At 37.9% G+C, this 14,849-nt stretch overlaps 6 protein-coding genes across 6 annotated transcripts; 1 reads left to right on the top strand and 5 right to left on the bottom strand.

Annotated features, from left to right (window-relative positions):
- Positions 1 to 243: 243 nt before the first annotated feature.
- BATDEDRAFT_14415 (uncharacterized protein) lies at positions 244 to 1,997 on the bottom strand (the record flags this gene model as incomplete). Its single annotated transcript, XM_006682282.1, has 8 exons — positions 244 to 293; positions 400 to 600; positions 767 to 870; positions 1,016 to 1,158; positions 1,252 to 1,326; positions 1,476 to 1,542; positions 1,634 to 1,736; positions 1,862 to 1,997. The coding sequence occupies 8 exons, from the start codon at positions 1,995 to 1,997 to the stop codon at positions 244 to 246; spliced, it is 879 nt and encodes a 292-aa protein (XP_006682345.1).
- A 319-nt stretch (positions 1,998 to 2,316) lies between these two features.
- BATDEDRAFT_14518 (E2 SUMO-conjugating protein UBC9) lies at positions 2,317 to 3,215 on the bottom strand (the record flags this gene model as incomplete). The annotated part of the gene is made up of 3 exons (XM_006682293.1): positions 2,317 to 2,657; positions 2,790 to 2,870; positions 3,155 to 3,215. The coding sequence occupies 3 exons, from the start codon at positions 3,213 to 3,215 to the stop codon at positions 2,317 to 2,319; spliced, it is 483 nt and encodes a 160-aa protein (XP_006682356.1).
- Positions 3,216 to 4,349: 1,134 nt separating this feature from the next.
- On the bottom strand, positions 4,350 to 4,925 carry BATDEDRAFT_28092 (uncharacterized protein; the record flags this gene model as incomplete). Its single annotated transcript, XM_006682341.1, has 1 exon — positions 4,350 to 4,925. One exon carries the CDS (start codon positions 4,923 to 4,925, stop codon positions 4,350 to 4,352), a length of 576 nt encoding a protein of 191 aa, XP_006682404.1.
- A 62-nt stretch (positions 4,926 to 4,987) lies between these two features.
- Positions 4,988 to 8,495, bottom strand: BATDEDRAFT_36164 (uncharacterized protein; the record flags this gene model as incomplete). The annotated part of the gene is made up of 12 exons (XM_006682392.1): positions 4,988 to 5,575; positions 5,646 to 5,953; positions 6,047 to 6,633; positions 6,693 to 6,852; positions 6,922 to 7,045; positions 7,126 to 7,320; positions 7,393 to 7,620; positions 7,713 to 7,791; positions 7,875 to 7,915; positions 7,982 to 8,052; positions 8,135 to 8,245; positions 8,334 to 8,495. 12 exons carry the CDS (start codon positions 8,493 to 8,495, stop codon positions 5,275 to 5,277), a joined length of 2,367 nt encoding a protein of 788 aa, XP_006682455.1. The 3' UTR covers positions 4,988 to 5,274.
- A 128-nt stretch (positions 8,496 to 8,623) lies between these two features.
- Positions 8,624 to 10,925, top strand: BATDEDRAFT_92227 (uncharacterized protein; the record flags this gene model as incomplete). The annotated part of the gene is made up of 5 exons (XM_006682474.1): positions 8,624 to 8,832; positions 8,920 to 9,133; positions 9,258 to 9,371; positions 9,454 to 9,667; positions 9,748 to 10,925. 5 exons carry the CDS (start codon positions 8,624 to 8,626, stop codon positions 10,923 to 10,925), a joined length of 1,929 nt encoding a protein of 642 aa, XP_006682537.1.
- A 496-nt stretch (positions 10,926 to 11,421) lies between these two features.
- Positions 11,422 to 14,532, bottom strand: BATDEDRAFT_28089 (uncharacterized protein; the record flags this gene model as incomplete). Its single annotated transcript, XM_006682340.1, has 14 exons — positions 11,422 to 11,468; positions 11,535 to 11,608; positions 11,712 to 11,830; positions 11,904 to 11,989; positions 12,074 to 12,268; positions 12,416 to 12,564; positions 12,628 to 12,758; positions 12,836 to 13,005; positions 13,090 to 13,275; positions 13,383 to 13,587; positions 13,703 to 13,957; positions 14,028 to 14,131; positions 14,197 to 14,280; positions 14,361 to 14,532. 14 exons carry the CDS (start codon positions 14,530 to 14,532, stop codon positions 11,422 to 11,424), a joined length of 1,977 nt encoding a protein of 658 aa, XP_006682403.1.
- Between the last annotated feature and the right edge of the window lie 317 nt (positions 14,533 to 14,849).

The following is a 14,849-nucleotide window of genomic DNA, read 5'->3' as shown; positions in this document are numbered from 1 at the left end:
CTAAAACATGTGTTCATACACGTATTAGATGACCTTGCAGTACTTTTACTGCTTTAATTGCCATTTATATTGATTCATTTTCATTTTTTGTCTGGTTTATATCTACTGATGGGCTACTTTTATCAATTATAACCTGTCGATTATTTTTTACAAATAAAAATATTCAACATAGCCCATAGCACATGCATAATCATGAATCCATTGTTGAGTTGTTTATTGATGGTTGTACGACTGCATTGGTGTTCAACGACCAGTATAGACTGGTGTTCGTTTCTCTCTGAATGCTGCAAGACCTATGTAATCAACACGATTCACCGCATCCAAATCAGTCATCATATGTAACATCCAATCACATCAAATACATCCATCCAATCACATCAAATTGTCAATCGACATTACCTTCCAATCGGTCCTGCGTCGGAATCACTTGGGCGTAGCAAGTTTGCTCAAATGCCAGACCTGATGCAAGATCCAGTTGTGATCCATGATGAACTGCCAACTTGGCCATACGCATTGCAACTGGTCCATTAGGAATCATTGTACGCGCAACCTCGAGTGCTTTGGAGTATGCTGATTCATTCACTGTATAGTTGACAATACCTGGACCATCCATGCATCTATTCATTAGTATCTATCAATATGCATCAATATCTATCAATATGCACCATTGTGCATTTGTTGAACCCATTATACCATGCCAAAATGTTTTCAATCACAAACACTACAATAACAATCCAACCATTTGTAATCCATCTACATCACTTACCATAATCAAACGCTTCACTCGATGTCAAGACTCGACTCGTAAAAATAAGCTCTTTGGCACGAGAAACTCCAATCAAACGACAAAGTCGCTGAGTACCACCAGCACTATGACATGCAGTCAATATTCCAACATTCAGCTCCAATTACAACTCAAACATTGATACTGCTTTGATAATCATAACTTGGACAGTTTGATTGGACAAGTGTACCAATCTATCGTTGAAAATAACGTTACCAATATGCTACTTACCCAGGAATAATTGCCAGTTTTGTTTCTGGAAGCCCAACCTTGGCTTTTTGTCCACCGACACGCAGATCGGTGCATAGAGCCAGTTCAAGACCACCTCCTAATGCAAATCCATCAACGACTGCAATCGTTGGCATTGGTAACGACTAATGTATTGATGCATGACCAACACCACACAATACACCTGTTAGATTGGCCATTACATTCTTCATATTTGTAATAAACTCAACATCACCAACCTCTAGTTCAGAAAAGGCTGCACGAAGTGAGTTTACAAATGCTGCCACTTCAGACGGTTGCATCTGAGCTCGCTCCTACAATAGATTGCACATTGTCATGCAGTGAATACGCTGCCAATCAAATGGTTTGGTTGTAACATGACATCTGATGATGCAGTGATACGAGTTGGATGGATTGACAGTTCATCTTATTGATTATGCGTTGCATAACACTTTGACTCTACCTTTAGATCGGCTCCTGCACAAAACACTCCATCCACTGCACTCTTGACAATCACCACACGAGCCTGACTAGATTGATAATCCAGCACATTGCAAATCATCAATTAGTCGAATAGTGTCAGAATCAATACAGCTGTTTAGTCCATGTTCAGTCACATACTCGTTAAAACGTAGATCATTGATGGATTGACGAAACTGTGACAAGAGAGTGCGACCTAAAGCATTCTTGGCTGCAGGACGATCCAATGTCAGGACAAAGATGCCTAGTAAACATGTATGCGTAGATGCATACGTAGATGCATGCGTAGTTGCAACCATTGCATTATAACAGATTAGAGTCATGGCATGACACTATACATCAACATATTGACTTTTTGGTTGCATTTACCTTTGTCGTTGCCGTGCAAAGCTTCTACATTGCATTCTCGGGCAGTTGACAACAAGCGAGAAAAGCCAAGCGATTGTCCTGTTGGTAGAAATGAGTGTTTGCATGATCGCAGTCTGATGGCAGTCAAAAGTTTCATGCTGTTTGCAGTGTATTCATGTACGTTGCGAATCATATTATCAGATTGGAATGAATATCAACTGTCAAAATCACTTGAATTCAACTGTTTTTTGGGTGTAAAAATCACTCGTTCATCACATTGTATTCACGCAAAATAAAACACTAAAACTGGAAATTACTAATACAAATGGCAGATGAAACTACCGATTATAGTATATGCACTGTGCAGTCTGATCAATGATTAATTGGAATGACTGGATCACATCTGTTGGATGGAACAATCGTACAAATAAACAGAAATAAAATAGATGATTCATGTATGAGCAAAAAGATATAGTTTAATCAGTAGAACGATGTGCAGCAGTTTGTTCTCGAATGCGTTTATCATATGCAGCACGATCACGTTTAAACAACACATATGCATCGCTTTGAGCTGGCGAGTTTGGGTTAGGGTCGTTGAGCAAATCTTGGATGCCTAGCAGTATTTGCTTAAGAGTAATTGCTGGTTTCCAATCTTGATCTTCATTGACAATACTAAGACAGACAGTTCCTGATGGATATACATTTGGATGGAACAGTGGTGGAACAAACTGACACTTTGGTGGTTTTTGAGGGTAATCGTCTGGAAAGATGATTCTCAGTTTGAAAACACCGCCTTCCCATAGTGTTCCGACCTTTCCTGAGATTCGCGTAGTAATGATATAAGTGTTGGTAGCAGAACATTAAAAAGGATACCATGATTTGTTTTTAAAGTTTGATTAGAATAAAAGTTGATATTCAAGTTGGTTGACCGAGCAACAGGGTTACGAACCTGGAATTCCGACTTCCCAGAGCATGAGATTCAGAGAGCTATCTGTAGGATTTTTTGTTGGTCTTGCCCAAAATCCAAAGGCTTGCATAGTATCCAGATACAAGGTCCAACATGCAATGACATTGGTATTTGAAAGTGTATAAAGCGGTTAGCATCAGCGACCAAGAATTTGACCGTCCAAGGTTTATAACAGTAGCAACTACTTTTACTACAATTAAAGAGTAGAGCATGGCCCATCTATCCAGCAGCAATACCATCTAATCCATTGGTGTGGCATGCATGCAATTTGTAATAAGCAGCTTGATAATTCCAATGGAAACAAAAGACTACAGGACGTATACTCTAGAGCAATAAGCGATACTCACGATGGTCCTTTCTCCATAGTTTACGTTCTTCTGCCAACCTGGCCTTGCAAATAGCAGACATGATGAGAAAACTGCAGACAAAAGTTTCAAAAATCAACTTGCTGATTTTTAATGTCTTGTTCATTCAGTGATTCGGTATTATAAACAGTCGATTGCAGCAAATAACCGCATGTGCGGAATCAACTTGCAAATCTAGTATTACTGTGCTCGGTCGAGTATACTACTTATAAATATTAAATGTAGTGTTCAACTAGAGCCATCAGCGTATCCCCAGCGAGTTGGATAACGATCGGATGTGTCGATTACTTGGAAAAAGGTAGATTCATGTAGTCTACAAAAGCATTCGTCTGTTGATAGTGTGGTTCAGTTTACCGCTTCCTCATCAGCTGATGAGTGTCAATCCAAGGGTAATTGAAATCATGCACGGACAAGTGGATGTAAAAAGCGAATTGTTTTATTTTTCGAATCTTTTCCAATAATTAGCTTCCTACTCGAAATGTGTCGTCGTGTTGATTGCTCCAAATGCGGTAAACCTACCTGGGCTGGTTGGTGAGTTGGTATTGACTGTCTTTTCATCTTGTTGGAGTTCAACCGACTTTCTGTTCATAGACTCTTAATGCTCATTGACTCCTGCTTTCAATTTCAATTCTACTTGTACACCATCATCTTGATGAGTAGCGGTATGCACATTGAAACTGCTCTTGCTGGTGTTCCCAAGGAACAACGTTGTGTTTGTCCTCGCAATGAATCAAGGTAATTAGCCATCAAACCTGTGCTTTTGTCAAGGTTGATGTTGGTATAGTTTTATATGCAAATGAGTTACTGCATTGTAACTCATTCTTGGTAGTCGAGATGCATACTGTGACTGGCTTTACTAACAGCTGTTAGTTGCCAGTTAACGTAAATTGAACTTGACAGCAATACTGCACTGACCTGCTACTCTTCTGAATCCATGGCATTGGGCTATACTGGTAAACTTACTAAAGACCAATAAAATCAAGATAAAGAGTTTATTGCATATAGTTTCAAACTGCTAGTGGGAGAATCCTAAAAATCATTGCAACTCGTGCTATTATGGACTAGTGAAAGCAGTATTGCATGGAGAAGTCAAATACATGGGATTGGTTTGTTGTAGCACGTCTAACGAATGGTAGTCTTGATTCAAGCGCAACGTGTTTCGGTCAAACAGACTCTTCTAAATGTTCTCTGCTCCTGCGACAAAAAACCGTATGGTATCCGACACATTTGATCTGCAGATAGGACAACCAACATTGAATTCTGTATGGCTAAAGCAAACTTTGCAAATGGTGATATGGCCACATGGAATAAGCACAATATCAATATCTCTTAATAAACACACTGAACAAACGATCTGCTCTAATTTGAGTGGTTGTGAGACAGATGGGCTGGTAGGCGGAGTGCGCTTTACATTGCAAGTATGAGATTTCGTTCTAGGGCTCATCAATAGCGATATAGTATGTAGGGTCGAGGATGAATGAGAAAAGTGCTGAAGAGACTGTCGAGTTTGAATCAACGAGTGAGATTCGTTTGGTAAGAGTTGAGTAATCTGTTCAGTCACATTAGCCATTTCTGTATTGTGTAGAATAGCGTGAGACATATTTGAATGCAAGTTCACACTCGGGTCGGTCATCTGTCGATGAACTCGATCGTGGTTGGCAGTGAGGGTCGAAGCATGAGTTGAATCATGCATGGCACGAGCAGACTCACGAGACATTTGCAGTACAAGCGATATGGCATCAAGTAAAGTCATGGTTTTAGATTTATTACAGTAAGTTGAAGACATCAAACTTTCCATTTTTAACAATCTAATTTATTGTTCACAAAATATTTCATTTGTTTCATCAATCAGAATTAAATTGCTATTTAAGCTTTAAATCCTTGTCTTGGTTTGAAAAAAAGAAAAATAGGCTTGATATTCATGTGTTGAAAGATGAGTAGACTTGTATGATTCAGCCAGTTTTACAAAAATATGCTTTCCAAATACTAGATTATATGCAATCAATAATCTGATGAAAGTGACATGGCTTGTGGTGAATGTGGGGTTACACTGAATGTAAAAGGTTATCTAGATTCTCAGTCGCTGTTTTGTTGAAACACGCTCATGACTGAGTATGTTTCAATAATGCAAGCTGACGAGCAATTCGTTTAGATACAATAGATGGCTGACAACTCGATGGATTTTCTTGTATGGTTTTTTGTGGCTGAGGCTGTTTATCAGGAGATGGCTCGGATGTCAGACTATAGTCTGCTGTATGCGCTGGTTTTTTTGAAAATAGGTTTTTACTTGGTGTAGTAGATGAAGCCAGTTTAGTATCAGAGCTATCCGTGTATAGTGTTGTGCCTGATCGTGTCTCTAATGACGCCTCAGTATCAATCACCAATTGGTCTGAAATACCAAGTCTAAACTCATTAAATAACTTCAATCAGCACTTGTTCATCAGCATTTCAATAAATATCATTTTGAACGTACATGTCTTTTAATACACTCGCTTTGATGCATTCACCACGAAAACACGAGTTGATCAAACTATGTTCAAAACCGTGCGGTTCGTAGACTATTTCTTTGGATTTAGACAGCTTCAAAAATCTTCTTGCTCTTTCAAAAGTATTCACTAGACAGCTATGGCCCAGTTCAGCAAGAATAACACCTATACTGCCAAATAAAATGCCCATGTGTTCAGTATGTGCTTGTAATCTACCATGAAGTTCTGTAAGAATAACATTCGACTGGAGCTCAGTTAGCGCAATCGTAGAAAAATAATTTGCTTCGGCACTTGGCTATAATGACAATACGTATTACATAGGTATTAGCTTTAAAACAAGTACTAGGTTATTTGATGGATATCAGTCCATAGTCTCAAATTATCAAACACATGCCTTGCCAAACAGCACAAGCATACGCATCCAAAATTGCGTTGCGATTCCCAGTGGTCGACATATAAACATAAAGCCTGTCTTGATCTTAGATATAGGATTTGAGGCAGTATTATTGCGTTTAGAAAGTTGCTCGTGGATACGTCGCTCAAGACACATAATTATCATAAAAACTTCCATGTCAGCAATAGTTGCTATCGTTCTACTGTTTTGTCTAGTAACTTTTTCTGGAGATGAAAAAACAGACTCTTCAAGCATTCTTGGAAAAAGCAGGCGTAAAAACTTTCGAAGGTTATTGTTGTAAAGGTTCCAAGAAGCAACCGTTATAAACAGTTCCAAATCCCATGGATTCTCCAAGATACCTTCAGTAGTCATTTCATTGAATGAGCTGCTCAGCCACGTATGATTTTTGAGTACAGATGAACAAACATCACCAATATCAAGCGGATTAGGTGAAATTTTAGAAATAATGGTTTTGGAAAAAGGTTCATCATCGGTTTCTAAAACCCTAAATGCAGCAACTAGATGAACTGCTTGAATTATACGAGCAACATTTCGATATTTTGGCAAGGTTGATGGTGCATCTAAAAGTAAATGTATTAGTAAGTTAAAAAAATCCAAGCAGCAAACAAGCACATGCTACCTGACAAACTAAGTAGTAGCATTCTCATAATATCAAAGTGTAGATTCGTATCTGCTGGTGTATCTCTCAAATCCTGATAAAATAGAGCATCGTTGTTTGATGAAGGCAGTCTCCAAAGTAAAGACAATCCTTTTAAAAAGTAAAGTCGAGCAAGGTGTTCCTGAAAATATAAAGACCATCAGTTTTATGAAAATCAACACATTCATAAACTGGAAATTCATGTTGGTACCATTCGCATATGTGCCCATTCTTGCTGGCTTGAGAATGACTTCAAATTCGTCAGCATCGAGTCAGACTCCTCAATAAGCTGAGCATACTCTTCAAATAAATCACTCGGTAACTCGGTCGTCTCACTGATGTATGTTACAAAGGGAGTGAGTTTACTGAAATACAGTCATCAAGATAGCATTTAGTACAAACATGGTCAACATACATGTTTTTGACAAGTGTGTGAATTAAGTGAAATACAATGTCTAGCTGCAATTCAATCTGGCGAAGAGATACCGAATGTTGAAACGGTTTCTTTTCAATTTGGTGTGAGATGAGAGCAAGAGAACTCTTTGCTGCGAATAGCCAATCTTTGCAATATCGCATTAAACTATTGTTTGCTTCAATTAATGCATACATCCTATTGAGCAGAAAATGTTAAAAGTAGTACTAAAAATGCAATAGATTTGATGTAAACCATGAGCAAATCTACCTTTGTATATCCTTTTGTGCGGTGTAGTATTTCAACAACGCAATATGTATTATAGGCGATGAAGCAAAACCATTCAGAGAAGAAAGAAATACAATTTCCTTTAGCAAGGCATCACAATTCAGTGTGGATTTTTTCACTGGATCAAGATTGACAAGATACTCCAATAGATCTTTAATTGCAGTAAAAGGTGGAGTGTTCATTCTTCCTTCTTTGAAAATTGAGCAAAGCCTATTGGTGTAATTAAAATAGAACATTTGGTTAGTCGAGTTACCAAAACAGTAAATCATTCGAGTTTATTCATTCAACAGCAATTATATTACCTGACAATGATAGACATGATTGAATCTAATATTTCCAAATCGCCTGTTTCCTTTAAAAGCTCAACAAACAGCTCTATAGCTAGATATTGAGTTTATTAGTTTGTATCAAGAGTCTAACATGTTTTAAAAAGCAACCAAGATTCATTTAATTGTACAGCCTACCGTTTGTCAATTGGCTATTGGAATCTGATAAATCGACCAATCTAAAAAGCAGTTAGCAGTCTTGCTGCTAGGATTGATCATGGCTATATACAACAAACATCACAAACTTTGAACAAGTGACTTTTGCCAATGCAAGATCTCCTTTTTGCTGATATACTCGAGCAAGTAAAACTAGTCCCTAAATTGATAAATCGAGATTGCATAGTTATAGATATATAATTTGCAGATCTATTTGATTTTATTAGCAAATGGTATCATACCTCTGCAGCAGTTGAAGCTATAGCAACATGTTTGGTAAGACATCCTGCAGCTTCTTCCAGACAATTCAGCTTCATGTATGCTTTTGCAGCAATAAGCAGAGCACCTGGAGGCTGACAGTTTAAACAAGCAGACATGGCAGATGTTAATTCCGAATACTTGTAAAGATAGCTTAAAATAAGAGTATGAAATAGTATTCACCTCGGTTGATACAGACAGATTTGCAGTAGAATTTGCATCAGTCGAAGCAGACAGCGAATACCGCGGAGAAACAAACAAAGACCGAGAGTTTCTACGAGAAGAACTCTCCAGAAACGACACGATTTGCTCAGGCGTCTGCAAGTCTGGCTGAGCAAGACGCATTCTGGCAGTTGAAGCTCAAAAATTCATTCAATTCAAATTTTGAGGTTTCATCAATCACGTGGCTTACTATTTTGATTCCAGAAAATTGCAAAATAAATTGTCAAGCAATTATAGATTCGATAGTTAAAATGAGTTCTATTCGACTTAATGTTACTGTCCATGTGGCCAGCACTGCACACGAAGCTTTTAATTATATAAAAGAAACAAACTGTTCGTGGATTTCATCCACACATCTACTTGCTATTGTCTCGTCTCAGAGCAAAGTATCCGCACTTTCAAAATTCTTGTTACCATTATGGATCGAAGTTCAAGAGCAATGCCGGAGTCCTATTCTCGAGTAAAGTCTGGTTTCTTGTTTATACAATCTAATCTACTGTCATTATTATAGAAACCTAATGTTTTACTGGGCTTTTTTAATCTACAGGTTGTCTAAAGAATTCATCATAAAAAATGCTGTTGGGAGTATTGTACCTCTATCGCTGATTGTGTCGAATGCATTCGATAATGACGAGAGAATCACTGCTATTACATGGCTTGAATCTATACACACTGATCTAGATCAAACAACTGACAACATAGCCGGAGTCAAGCGAAAACGATTCGTTTTAAATGCAACAGAGGATGCTGCCGAGTTTATCGTAAGAATTTATCTGTCTGATTTCATCATGTACATGAAATGGATCAATTCATATCAGTGTGTATAATACGCTAGTATGGTTGAGTTGATGTTAACCATTAATTTTATATTTATTCATGACATAGACATGCAACAACGAGACGAACAACGAAAGCAAGACCAAATACTCGAATACACGTTGCATTGAAAATACAGATGTTTTTAATTACTCGAGTGATGAACAGTCTGAACAGTCAAAGGTATTGAATGCTATGATGGGAATCATTTTCTGAAAACACATGTGGGCTTGTGAATACTATCAAATGTACTAATCTAGCACAGAATACATGCCTCAATATTCAAAAGGATAATCATTCACCCGCCAAAGTACATGACGATATTGATCACCATACAGTTAGTCCATTGAATAAACCGACAGTGATCGACACTATTGTTCAAATTCCGGCCCAACTAAAAGTGATGCCAGTGCTTTCCACTCAAAACCATCAAGAAACTACACCCAAAGCTCTCATTTCACCGACTAAAGTGGATGCATGTAAAGGCTTTAAACTATTTTTTTTATTTTCAAAACTTGGATTTGATCAAATATCTCACTCTATTTTGTCATCAATGCAGATCCGGTCAATAGCTGTGCTCCTTTTGAAACTGAAACTGACTTACCTATGCAGAAATCAGAATCATCAACGAGCTCTGAGGTTGATGCCAACACTCGAGTGGTTGCTGACTTGGAAGTCATGGAAAAATCTGACGATATGGACACCGATACGCATACTAATGAGCATATGGGCGAACAGATAATAGATTCCATGTATAATGACGGTGAGCTCGATGAAAAAGAAGTGGCGGATTCAAACATGAGCGATCCTGCATTGGAAAATCTAGAAAAATCATACGAATCAACAAGTGCTATTACAGTGGAAGAAATCACCAATGACACCATTAGTGAAAACAGTTCAATCAACAATCTATCGACAACTCAGGAACAAAATTTACTTGACACTGAACCTAATGCCTCTGACGAAGATTCATCAGAAGAAAATGATATCAAAGACAATCCTCAAGATTTAAACACTGAATCTAATGTTTCTGACGAAGATTCATCAGAAGAGAATGATATCAAAGACAATCCTCAAGATTTAAACACTGAACCTAATGTTTCTGACGAAGATTCATCAGAAGAAAATGATATCAAAGACAACCCTCAAGATTTAAACACTGAACATCAAAATATATCCAATCATCAAAAAACCGCAGATGAAACCAGTGATACTGCAGAGAATTCTTCATTTGGTTCCAACATTGCTGCTACCAAACACGCCGCTTTGAAAATCGACTCATTGGCATTGACTGATAATGAAGACAGCGACAAGCGCGATTCAGTCAGCACTACTTCAAATGATTCTGAAACTTTTGTTGAGAAATCTACTCAATTGTACTCTCAACCTTTAGCACAATTAACACAAGCTACACCACTCAAGTCGCCAGCAAAACCTTTAGTCTCTATCAAGGCCGCTACGTCACTTAAACATCAACGATCTTTTATTTCACTAAACGATATAGCAATGCCTTCGTTTTCATCTCAAAATACAACAGATCAAAAGTCCGATATGGATGACAAAGCATCTGGCGAAGACAACTCTGATGAGGATGCTTCTGATAGTAGTTTGAGTGACGACAATTCACTTAGCGACAAGTCTGATGCTTCAGTAGACAAACCCAAAGTTCGTTTAGCGGGGAAACCTGCTAAAAAACGAATGTCGCTACTAATGAAATTAGCCAAAGATGGTAAATAACTATGTAATGTGATTTGATAAACCATTTGATAAGTCGACTCATTTTTTTGTGGGTTTAGCTGAACTGCCTTCAACTCACAGACCTCAGCCCAAAAGTACATCTCGGCTAGCGACTCGTCAAACACGTCAAACACGAAGTAGGATCAGCACAAGAGCCTCAAAATCCTGATGCTTATCTACCATTGCGGTGGATGACAAAAAGCGTGAACATGGAGAAATGAATGAAATGAAAATCGTCAACCATTACTTTTGGCGCTGTTCTTTTGCAAATATCAATAGATTGTTGATTTGAATGGTAGGATTGTCTATCAATCGTATCACCAGTATCACGTCAACAATCTGACTTGTTGACACGACCAGTTTGATCATCTTTTCGATTGAAATAAATGGTTTCAAAACATGATGAAATATAATGTTGCCCATTTCTTTTGTTTCGAATCTTAATGTTCAAAATAATTACGTTTATGAAATGAAAATTGTTATTTTAACACCGATATTATCCATCGCATCCGGCCGGACATTCCGAATTGTATCTATACCATTCTAAAATCATGTATTCGTACCAAGTCAGTACCATGCCACAATGATTCCAAAAGTACAACGTTTTACCTTGAAGGCAATGCGCATGACCACCATGACTGCATCGTTGATTCCATGTGAAAAGCCCTCGAACAGGTTGTCGGCTATTCAAGATATATCAAAAAAAGTAGGTTCAAGTATAAATCAGTACTATGCAGATTATATTTCCTAGAAATGCGAATAAAATCATTTAATACAGCAGTTTACCAGATTACACATCCATCCAATTGTTTACAGCATTTTTCGCATGACCATCCAGGACTTGCTGAGCTTGGTAGAATGGGTTTCAAGCATCTGGGACATGATGTGTGAATCTCTGTAGATTCCTATCAATACAAAAACACAAGATTTTAGTATTCAAATACCTAACCCGAGTTCATTCATATGCCCAATAGTTACCTGATTCAACTTTCTTAAAGATAAAAATGGGCATGCGCCAATAATTTCTACAGCCAAGTTCCACAAACGATACCGTTGAAGTAGATCTATTACAAGCACAGAAAATAATCGTGAGATATGATGATGCCAACAGTATCTACTATTTAAAGGGTATAAACGACTCTACTAACCTATGTAAGCCCAAAAGCAAGCCTCTGCACGATTCGCATCAATTTCAACGTGACCCCAAAGAACCAATACGACAGCCACACACATTTGTACGTTTCCCACATCAGCATAGTATTCAATAATATCATTCACCAGATTACTTGGTTCCCAATTAAGCAAAAGTGACTCTGAGTAAAAGTTTGCATTCGAGATTGGCGCTGTAAAATTTGAATGGGTTGATAATCATATGTATTTAGACTGGTATCATTATCTTGTGAACAAACTATTTTTACAGTTTTGGATGGGTAAAACCCCTGTTCCTGATAAAAAATGGCAATGCTTGTTTTCAAATGATGCATGGTTACCTTTGGATGATATGGGCAAAGGTGTAGTGTTGGAAATACATGCTTTTCGATCTGGTGTAGAATGACCGGTATTGGCATTAGAAGACGTGACATTGTAGCATCTGGAGGGTGCGCTTGATACGCCGCATGTAAAATTGTTGAAAAGTAATCTTTTAGATTTCATTCAAACCAATCTTTTAACCAACAGTATATTTATAATAGACGCTGCTTACTTGGGAGTATCGCAAGACTGTGTAGTACTTTGTGGTTTCATGATATCATCTGATATACTACTTAGATTAAATAATATTTGTATGAGTTTCCAGGTTTGTGCAGAACGCGGAAATCCTAGTTGTGCAGCCAGCTAAAGGTTTCAAGTTTAGCGCAATCATTCAAAATAGCTTAACGATGAAAAATCGGTTTAATACCAACACATTTTACCTTGGCGTTGTGTTCGCATGATTCCCAGACATTTGAATTCACCATTGAATACATGATTGCCAGCTGAACAAATGCAGAATGTTCAAGCGTATTGTGCAGCATAATCCCTTCTACTTGTCTTATATTGGGAATATGTTCCTCTGCATTTAGAGCAAGCTCATTGCAGTCAGCTACTATCAAAATGAATTTAGTTTTAATGCCACACGGTAACAAGAGAAAACTCGAATCAAACAATCAGTAATTTAACCTATTACCGTCTATATTGTCATTGCACTCGTTAGATATATCCATAGCAAATGCCATGTTTCCATGCACGTTCCAAGCATGCGCAGAAGTAGTAAGAAGTGTGGAGGGCTTATAACCATGCTGAATATCCTGCACACAAAACCTCTTATCTTTTGAACAAGTCCAAAGGGTGTACGGATTGCTCCAAAGGAATCCTGATATGGAGAATGGAGTAAAAGTATAGCACGAGTGATTAACAACGGATTTCTCATAAACACCATCAATATGGTATTACAATAAGTAAAGTTTGAAACGGGTTTACCTGTAGTGATATTAGCATGTTCTTCAATGGATACCAAAGGTACAAAGGAACGAGAAATATCCCAAATATGTACTCGATTATCAGCAGATAAAGCACATGAAGCCAATTGTGTGCTAAACCCAGGTCTCCATTTTAACCGAGATACTGGAGCACTTGTTGGAATGTTATGTATTGCTTTGCGATTTTCAGATTTAGTATCCCACACCTAACGGACCAGTACATTGAGCGTCATTCAAACGATACAACAAACAATAGTGTTAAAGCGAGTCATGTATGAGAAATCAAGAGATTGAAGCGTAGATGCATCCAGTTTTAAATACCTTTATCACACGATCTCTACTTCCACTAGCTAGAAAACGGCCATTTGAACTCCAATCGATTGTCAGTGCCAAGCCATTGTGAGCGTTCCATTTACGCTCGTATTGGCTTGTGTTTCGGATATCCCATTTTTGGACACTTCCATTTTCAAATGCAGCAGCAAATTCAAATACTCCAGTAGGAACGAATTGCACATCCCGGACACTTTCTGCGCGACCATCGAATGTATGCCTTGCCACACCCTTGATTCGTAGATCCTATTTTATGTGCATAGACAGTGAGTGAGTAATATAAAACAGAATAAAAGTTGGAGTGAGTATAAATTACCCATAATTTCACACTTCCATCTTGTGAAGCAGTCAACAATAAAGGATCAGTAGGATGAAAGCTAATTCTATTAACTGCACGTGCGTGTTCTGTAATCACTCGATCTAAAGAACAGAATAAAAGTTAGAGTGGTGAGATGTAGCCATCAAGAACAGACATGTTGAGATACCCAATTTTTCTTTTGAAGATTTGCGAAGATCCCACAGAATAACACCACTGTTTGTTGCAGCTGTAGCAAACACACTTTTTGAATCTAGAATGAGATTGTAAGAATAATCCAAGATGAGTAGTTTGTAATTTAAATGGAATTTAATGGAATTTAAAGCGTCTTACATGCACCAGCCCATTGAACATCATTGCTGCTAAAATTTTGATTAAGTCTTACACCAGCTCTTAGATTTAATCGTTCCTGTACTTCATCCTGCCTAACTCTTAATGTCATGAGTACTTCACGACCAGCAACAACAGCGATATCACCATCTGTAGAAGCAGCCACGGCATTCATTGCACCATTGAGTGAGATGGACAGAAGAGGTTGTTTTGACAACCTTGGATAGATGGTAGGATCGATAACAGAAGTACGATGACGGAAAGCAAAGTCATTGGATAACAAAGCAGGGTCTAGTTGTGAATGAATCTGAGCAGAAGGAATGTGTTGACCAGGGTTTATGATTGAAGTGAGTTTATCAGTAGGATTCATAGTAATAGGTTTTTGAATGGGAGTGGTAGAAGCAGCAACGATACTAGCATACGTGGTGAATAGATTTTGCAAGTTGCTGGTAACAGGCTGAACAAACGAAGTGTGAAGAGTGGAACCAGAAC

The sequence above is a fragment of the Batrachochytrium dendrobatidis genome (assembly GCF_000203795.2).
Source record: "Batrachochytrium dendrobatidis JAM81 unplaced genomic scaffold BATDEscaffold_16, whole genome shotgun sequence".
NCBI lineage: Eukaryota > Fungi > Chytridiomycota > Chytridiomycetes > Rhizophydiales > Batrachochytrium > Batrachochytrium dendrobatidis.
Note: the sequence above shows the minus strand (reverse complement) of the source record. Positions and strands in the feature narration are given on the sequence as shown.